Source organism: Sus scrofa, chromosome 2 (assembly GCF_000003025.6).
Source record: "Sus scrofa isolate TJ Tabasco breed Duroc chromosome 2, Sscrofa11.1, whole genome shotgun sequence".
In the NCBI taxonomy this organism is placed as follows: Eukaryota; Metazoa; Chordata; class Mammalia; order Artiodactyla; family Suidae; genus Sus; species Sus scrofa.
In genome coordinates, this window is record NC_010444.4 from 46331584 (window position 1) to 46340915 (window position 9332).

At 48.6% G+C, this 9332-nt stretch overlaps 1 protein-coding gene across 1 annotated transcript; it reads right to left on the reverse strand.

The window, feature by feature from the left end:
* On the reverse strand, positions 1305–8764 carry RASSF10 (Ras association domain family member 10). Its single transcript, XM_021083310.1, has one exon. It carries the CDS (start codon positions 6809–6811, stop codon positions 5300–5302), a length of 1512 nt encoding a protein of 503 aa, XP_020938969.1. The 5' UTR covers positions 6812–8764; the 3' UTR covers positions 1305–5299.

Below are 9332 nucleotides of genomic sequence, written 5' to 3' on the forward strand. Positions count from 1 at the left end.
TCCTGATGCTCAATCAGGAACAAGACCTGGTTAAAAGTACTGGGGACAGCCCCAGCACAGTCATGGTTGGTACCATCTTCCTGTGAATAGAAGGCAGCTGTCTGCCCTGATGGCCAAAGACACCAGGTTGCTGACCAACTATGCATTTGTGTCCTTGGGGCATTCATGCTGATATAGGGGATATTTTCGGTGAAAAATTTTTTTTCATTGGCAAAAACTTCATTTCTCTTAGACAGATGTCCAGACTTTTACATAGGAATTTCTCCTCCTTTGTCTTTTTCTAAATCTTCACCTGGTAGATATTTACTGGCCCTATGATTTTGAAAAAATCACTCCACCTGCCTGATGGAAATATTTGGACAAGAACTGATAATCTCTGAGCACTCCTCCACCCCCACACCCAATGCCAAACTGTGGGGCCTGTGAAGAATCTTTTTTTTTCTTTTCTTTTTTGCCATTGCTTGGGTCGCTCCCACGGCATATGGAAGTTCCCAGGCTAGGGGGTCTAATAGGAGCTGTAGCTGACGGCCTATGCCACAGCCACAGCAACGCCAGATCTGAGCTGCGTCTGCAGCCTACACCACAGCTTGCGGCAACACCAGATCCTTAACCCACTGAGCAAGGGCAGGGATAGAACCTGCAACCTCATGGTTCCTAGTTGGATTCGTTAACCACTGAGCCACGACGGGAACTCCAAGAATCTTTTTTCTGAGTGTGCAAAACATTTCATGGGTGTAACATGCCATGTGTGATGAGGGCAAAATAGGTACAGGAATTAGTTAGGCTGGGGTCAGAATCTTGTGTCTGCTACTTATCAATTAGGTGGCTTTAGCTTCTTTATGTACAAAAATTGGAAGTTAAAAAGTTCTGTCTCACAAAATGAATGCAGGGAAAATGTATGTGAAAATACTGAGCATGAGGCCCTGGCATTTGGAAAGTACTTAAGAAAAGATAGTTCACTGAGTTCCCTGGTGGCCTAGTGGTTAAAGATCTGGCACTGTCACTGCTGTGGCTCAGGTCACCGCCATGGCAAGGGGTAAGATCCCCAGCTTGGGAACTTCTGCTAGCCCTGGACACAACCAAAAACAAAACAAAACAAAACAAAACAACTCCTCCCATCCCCTTATTTCTATGTAGGAGAACACTTTTCACAAGCATCTTCACACTGAAAATTTCACAAATTTATGAGGATCAAATTTTCCCCTTGTCAAGACTTTAAGGGTGAATGCAGGTGCACTGTAATATGTAGAAAGATATACCTAGAAAAATCTAAACTATTAACAGAGGCTGTTAATAAACAAACGGGCTTATGTATGTACTTTATTTTGATTTAATTCTTGATAGGGGCGAGCAGGAAGAAGCACAAAACCAAATACATTTTATGATAGCCCCTTCTATAGATAACCTTTTCTACTAGACTCGAGATGAGAAAAGATAATGAATATTTTTTTTATAAACGATTCTATTTGTTAATCCCCTTAATCTCGCTCATGTGGAGTTTCTGGCCCTCCTGCTCAGATGGATCATTGTCCAGCTCTGATATGAGACAAGATCGCTATTAATCAGCAGGGTTCAGGGGAGATAAGGAAGTGGGAAGAAGAAAAAGTACCACATCCTCTTAATACTTCTGGTCAGATGATCTGCCCTTCAGGTTACTAGGATATTATAAGTCGGTGGTTGCCAGCCCTGGGTTCCAGAGGCCACACAGATTAATTAATTAATTTTGGCTAAACTACTTTTCTCCATAAAATATACTATCTAATGAAAACCAGGGTGTAGTGAAACAGCCCCTGTTATGCACTGGCAGACTATAATTAGACCAAATTTTTCAAAAGCCATTTGGCAATGAAGTATCAAACCTTTAAATGCTTGTGCTCTTTGACCTGGGAATTCCCTTTCAGGGAATTTATCTTACTGGTGGGGAGTGATGTCTAATTAGGGAAACAGATAATAGTAAAAAAAAAAAAAAAAAAATTGGGGAACAACCTGTTAACATGAGAATGGTTACATGCACTATGTATGGTGCATTCAACAGATAGATGGAGCCATTTACAAGGTGTCTGTCAAAATCTGAGCCTAAAAAGCATACAATCTCATTAAAATTGTGTTTTAAAAAAAAACGGGATGGGGGAGCAAAATATGAAATCTTGATGATTCAAAAGGTCTGGAAGGAAATAACCAAACTTTGGTAGTGATGAGCTTTTGGTGATCAGATTTTGAGTGACTTATCTTCTTATTTATATTATTTTCAGGCCCATCATAAAGACTACAGAGTATACCTTTTCTAATTAGCAAATCATCATCACCATGTTTTGTAAGGAAGTAAACATAGAGATGCCAGATAAAATCATTTTGGTTTGGAAGATGGCAAAGAATGGGGTCATTAAAAATCAAAGACACAATCAATTCTATCAGATCCTAAAAAGGATGGAGCTGGTTGGTGAGGAGCCTATTCCACCTCAGACGCTCCTCCACAGGATGGCTGGTTCCCCCCCACCCAGGATTTCTGCTGGGCTTGGGGAACAGGAGAGGAGGTAGTTTTCCCAGAAGCACTGAAATCTCAGTGCTCTTGCATTCACTGTGATGCATTCATTCTCATTCTTAGGGCTATGAGGATTATTTTTAATGTGAATGAAATTTTAAGGCTCTCTAGCATTTATGAGGCACTTTCTGGGCACTATTTTGGTACTTGCTAATTTTCATAGTTCAGCTTTCTCAGGCTTGCAAAAGTTCTTAGTAAAAGGAACCATTATGTCCTTTCTTTTACCTTGCCAACCCCCCCAGCACCCCCACCACCACCCCTGTTCTTCCTTTTATCCACACACAAAGTGCCTTTGGGGGATAAAATGGATTTGGAAGAAAGGAAAAATGGGCAGTCGGAGCCTCCCTTTGTTATGAACAACTTCATTGCCTGAAGCGTTCATAAGAGAAGCATCTTCAGGTGGCTAGTATGAGAAGGTTCTGAAAAGAAGGCACCAGAAAATCCCACAGGCCTTCTTCCTATAATGTGGCTTATTTGTTTTACAGGCTTCAGGCATATTTGCTGACGTCAGCAGACCGTCAAAGTTTAAAATAATATTAGTGAAAAGGAAAACAGCCATTTTCCGTCAGGCAGTCCTGTTCTGCCAACTTTCTGTGTTCTCTTTTGAGTTAATAAAAGTCCAAGAACCACCTCCCCTACCACCCTGTGGGGGGGGGGGCACGAAGCACAGTAATTTTAAAACCACCAGGTCAGTCCACTGCCAGCATAAACCATTCAGACACGTAGCATTGTCGCACTCTAATGAGGATTTTACCTCTGCCTCCAAAAGTAAGCTATCATTAGGCTTTGTGTTTATGGGATCAAATGATTGTCTAGGGACAGTGGGTTTCTTTTGGTCCCTTCCTCATTTTAATCATGCTCACAACCAAATGCATAGATGTTTTCTGCATCAGACTAAACTAAAAAACCATAATTATGCCAGCTAATGCCTTTGGAAAACATCAATTAAGAAAAAACGGCCTTTTAATTCTCATTTTACTTGAAAATCTGAAAATATCTACACAGGTTGTAATAGCATGGCATAGTGGAGGGTGGGGCAGGGCTGTCTCTAAAAAGGAGACAGCTCAAATGTTTGAGGAGGTCAGGTGAGCAGGCCCCTCTTGGAAACAAGCAAAGGCTCTCTGCAAGGAAAGCAATTTCTCTGTAAAGAGAGACCTCTAAGTTATCTTCCCATGTAGTGCTGAAACTGGAGCCAGCCCCTGCACAGTTACGTTGATATGAGGCTGGCACCGCACACATAGCCCATTGTTAATAATACCTCCTCAGGACAGATTAGATCCCGCATTCCTCAGAAGTTCTGAGCTCCGGAGGGAACACTGCCAGCAGGCTCCTTCCATCAGGGCAACAACTAGCTACAACTGATAAGTTTTCATTGAAATAACTGGAACAATTACATTGAGTCCCCACAGGGCTCTGTCACTAGCTATTAAGAAAAAGGCGTTGTGCTTGCATGCTGCGATGTCTGCAAAGGTGTGAGCCAGACAAAAGTAATGTAAGCCAAGTCTTTAGCTCAATTTTATATGCTTTTATCTATGGCTACGTGCCGTTGTTAACCAAATTCTTCACCCAAGGTGTGCTATTAGATTGTTTTATTTTATGTTTTCTTTTCAGGTCTTATCTAGCAAACCTTGATATTTACACTATCTCAGTTTAGGTTTGGACAAGTAACTAATCTCTGACTAAAGATACTGAAGTTAGACCTGGGTTTGTTCGGTAAAATCTGTTGAGGTCATAGTTGATTTTAATCATGCAGCTTACTTTAAAAGCCGAAAACCAACAAAGATCTTTGCTTTCAAGGCTTAGTTTCAATTGGAGTGCTCACTGAACAGCAAATGTAGTTTGTACTTGAATCCTGCAACTTCTGTTTTTTCTAATAGTGACTGAATGGATGAAGTGGCAACAAAAATAAAAGGAAAACACACATACCTTTGCAGGAGCAAATCGCAAAGGGCCTGGATTAAATTTTAACCAGGGGTTAAAACTACCAGGGTTCTGTATCTCAAAGGGTTGGGTTTGGCTATTGTAATAATAAAAGGTGATTTGGGGAAAACGACCCCGTTTTAACATACACTGTATTTACTAGGAGGAAATACAGAGTTAGTCTTTGAAAGAAAATAAAAGGCAAAGGGTTTAGCAGATGGGTAATGCCCAAATCTGCAGAAATGTAAACAGCCAAGATTTTGGTGCCTATGAGTTTTATCAAAGATATAAGTAAGGCTGAGACCAACACCAGTGCGTCCTCTTTGGCTAGTTTTAACACGTTCACAGTCACAATTAACATCGAAGGAATTTCCTTTTCATCCAAGTGTTTCTTTAAAAAGCACTTTATGCCACAAACTAGCTGCCATCAGTCCTTCCCATACAGAAGATGGGTGACATCTCCATAATACTTTTTTTCTTTTTTGAAAATGGGCTCGGACCACGTCAATATTCTGAGGCCTTTGTTTTCCAATATAGGGGGTTCTCACCTCCTCCCTCCTTCCTTCTCCTGAAAGAGCTAGTAAGGGAAAGCCATCTTCCTTGCACCGAACCCTCTCCACATTCACTCCCTAGCCAGAGGAGCGCCGCTGCGGGGGAGGCGTCCCCAGCCCTCCCCCCGCCCCGAGCACTCACTGCTGCTCCTCAGGAGCTCCAAGCCTACCTCCCACCCCCACCACACACACACACCCGCCTGGTTTCAAGTCCCTGAGCCGGCCAAGCCGGTGATTTCTACAGAAAAGAAAGACGCGACCATCTCCCTCTCCCACCCTGCTCCTCCTACACAAGGGATTCGCACACGGGCACCGAGTCTGAGTCCTGGCTGTGCATAGAGCTCAGCCCGGTATCCGAGTCCTCGTCGTTGCCAGGACAGCTCTTGGCCAGTCCGCGGGCCTGATCCACCCACACCTCGGCGCACGCCTGAGGTCCGGGTTCCCGCGAGGGTCCGCCCGAGACCGGGGTCCCATCTGGAGCCACGGTCAGCTCCAACGTGTGCAAAGTCTGGAGAAGGCCTTGTAACTCGCGTTCCTTGCTGTCCCACTGCTGCTGGCTGTAATCCAAGTCAGACTTGACCGCCTCCAAGTCCGTGTTGAGCCGGAGCCCGATGTAGAGGCTGGTGCTGAGCTGCGTCCTGACTCGCTCCTGCTCCAGCAGCAACTCGCCGTCGAGTCCGCCATCAGGCTCTGGGGGCTCCTCCCGCGCTGAAAGCTCCTCCTGGCGCCTCCGCATCCACCTCTGGTTCAGCTCCTCCTGGATTTCTGCTGAGAGGCGCTCGAGCAACTCCTCCTGCTGGGCCCGCTGCTCCTGCAGTCGCAACAGGTCGTCGCAGCGCTGGGCTAGTTCCTCCAACGCGACTGCCTGCGCCTCGCCATCCAGAGGCGGCGTCGCCATCGTCGCTGCCGCCTCCTCCGGCTCCTCTCCAGGGCCCGGCCCGTCAAGCTCGATGCCTGCGCCCACCAAGTAAGTATCCTGAACGTAGTTGACTCCGTGCCGCCGCATGCGGTCCAGGTGCACTTTGGCCTCATAGCGATCGATTTCACGGTCCAGCTCCCGGAGCCGCTGCACCTGCTGACGGATCGTGTGGTCCTGGGAGAGTACCAAATGCACCAGCGTCTCCATGCGCTCCACCGATGCACTTTCGGTGGCCCGCGGCGACGACGAGCAGGACGAGGTGGTGGACGACGAAGTGGACGAACACGGTGACGATGGCTGCTGCTGGCGCCGCCGGTTGAGTTTGGCCAGCTTGCGGAAGGCCTTGCGCACCACCCGCCGCTGCTTCTCCTGGGTCAAGGCCAGGCTGGGCCGCGCCGGGACCCCCCGGGCCAAGCACGGGCGCTCACGACTGAGCACAACGCGTGCCTCTGCACTGCGGGGGCCCGCATTGGGCAAAGACGCTTCGCTGCGCACTAGCACAAAGCGTACGTTCTCTTGCTCTTCACCCCAGGCTGCCCAGAGGCGCAAGATGCGCGTCTTGTTGGGCAGGATGCGTTCAAAGCCACGCCACTTCTCCACGATGCAGTAGCACTGCGGGGGCCCGCACAGCATGCTCTCAGGCAGCCCCTCGTCATCATCCTCGTCGTCCTCGTCCAGGGCTTCCGTCAGCTCCGCTGGGCCTGGCGGGTCGCCGGCTGCCCCTCGCCGCCTGCCCCGCCGCTGCCGCCGTCGCCGCCGGCAGCCGTCCTCCAAGAGTACTCGCACTACGTCCGAGCAAGTGGTGCGGCGGGAGAGACCGGAGACTAGTTTTTCCTCCTGGCAAATCCACACCGATATCTTCTTTTCCGAAGGATCCATGGCGTAACCCAGACGCGGGTGGTGGGTCAGGCCGAGCACCCCAGGGGGCTGCGGGGGCTGCAGGCAGCCCGACAACTCTAGTTTAGGTATTGGGGCTCGGTACCTTCGCCCCCCTCAGCACCAGCCCTTCTCCCCGCTGTTCACTGAAGGCAAAGAGCGGCTGGAGGCCGCGGTGCTTGGCCCGGACGGCACGCTCCCAAGACAGCGCGCCCCGGCTCCCGCCGCTCTGGCTCTGCCCAATGTTCTCTGGACCTCCGGGTTTTGCTCCTCCCCACCTGGCTCCTCCCCTTCCCGCCCCCAGCTCCCGGAGCTGAGGCCTGGTAGCAGGAGGCTCGGAACCCAGGCCGCGCCCCTTGCGCCCAGTCCGCTCCACCTCCCGCGCCGCCCTCGTAGGGACTGGGCTGCGCGTGGGCTCCAGAGGGGAACTCGGGGACCCCCTCCACCGCACGCCAGGAGCCAGTGCCTAAGCGGGGATCAGCTCTGGAGCTCCCTTGCCCCACAGGCTCCCTCCTTCATTCTGGAGTTAATTGTACCTTTGATTGGACTTTCACACCTTCTCCGGCGCCCCCAGAGGCGTTTCCTGGTCCCTTAATAAGGCAGAGTGGTCTGATGAGTCCAGGAGCGAAGAGAAACCAAGCCTCTTCGCGCATCTAACGGAGATTCTCTAACCGCCTTGCATGACCTCCAGCTGGGATCTGTAAAAGCCACCTAAAACACGTATGTCTTTCCAGTCTTCCTAGTCTGGAAGCAATATTTACATATTCAAGGAGAACAAGACGGGGCAGTGTGCGCCCTGAGCAAGTGTAAATAGAGTGAGGACTAGGCTTGAGGAGGATGTTCAGAGGCTGCTCCTGGTCCCGGGCAAGGTCATGTCTGTGGCTCCCCACATCGCCTTGGCTTCACACAGCCTTCTTGGCAGGGGGAACTCCTGATTCTTGTGGGAGTTCCGGGCCCAGACCCAAGTCATAAGCTCTTTTCCACATCCCACCTCCATAAAGAGAAACCTAGTCATTACTGTGACAGTTTCTGGCATTATCCTGCATCCAGATGTGGTCAAGAGGAGATAAAAGCCAAGATGCACAGCTCAAGAAATCCACAACCGCAATGCAACTGAACTTTTTTCATCTTCTGATGCTGATGAGAATGGTCCATTGTGGGCAAGGCTTGCCCCCAGCTTGAACCTGGGAGCACAGACTGATAAGGTCACTTCTTTGCTTCAGACCTTGGATGGCTCCTCACTGCCTCCTCAATAAAGTACTTTTATTCATTCATTCATGCACTCCATAAGTATTAGGGTACCCTCTGCCATCCAGGTGTTTAACACAGGTTTTAAAGTGTCCAACACAGGTCTTCTGTGCTCTGACAAGGGAGAGGATTAGATACCAGAGGAATGCCGGAGTAGCATCCTACCCAGTCCAGAAGAGTCAAGGAAGGCTTCCCAGGGGAAGTGGTATCTTAGGGCAGACTGAAAGCACCATTTTTGTCAAAGGAAAAAATAAAAAATAGAGGGGCGGAGGCAGGCAGCATCCCAAGCAAGAAACCCCATGTTCAAAGTCAAGGAATCCGAAGAGCAAGGCAGTTACTGGGGCTCAAGGAGTTTATGTGAGTGAGACAGCTAAGAATGAGGTTGGATGGGTGAGCAGGAGCCAGATCTAGAAGTGTCTTTAATTCCATGTGTCAGTATTTGGACCTTCTATTCTAAGGAGCATAAGAAGCCATGGAATGTGGATTCTGAGGTCAGATTGCCTGAATAAAAATCTCAGCCCTGTAACTTAATAGCTCTGTGACCTTAGGAAAAGTATTTCATCTCTCGGAGCTTCACCTATGAAATGGTGATAATAAAAACAACTGCCCAATAGGACTATTATGAGGATTAAATGCTTAGACCTGGTAAGTCCACAACAGAAGTTTTATTGGAGAGTTAGAAATTGGGGGGGGGTATTAGTTTTCCATTGTTGTATAACAAATTACCATAAACGTAGTGGCTTAAAATAACTAAGTTCAGCATGGCATGGCTGGGTTTTTTGCTCGTGGTGTCTCAAGCCTAAAGGCAAGGTGTTGGCCAGGTTGAGTGTTCATCTGGGGGCTCTGGGAAAGAATCTATTTCCAAGCTCATTCTGGTTGTTGGCAGAATCCACTTCCTTGCAGTTGTAGAAGTGAGGTCCTTGTTTCTTTGCTAGTTATTGACTGGGGGCGGGGATTACTCTCAACTCCTAGAAGCCTCCCTCAGCTACTTTCCATGTAATTCCCCTTCCCCCTTCATCTCCAGGACAACAATAGCATGTCAAATCCTTTGACTCCTCCTTGGCTTGGAATCTCTGTGACTTCTCCTCCTGCTACCTGCTGGAGAAAACTCTGCTTTATTATTTTGGCTACACCTGAGGTGTATGGAAGTTCCTGGGCCAGGGACTGAATCTAAGCCACAGGTGCCACCTATGTCACAGCTGCATCAATGCCCTATCCTTGACCCACTGCACTGGGCTGGGGATCAAACCCACACTTCAGCAGTGACCCAAGCTGC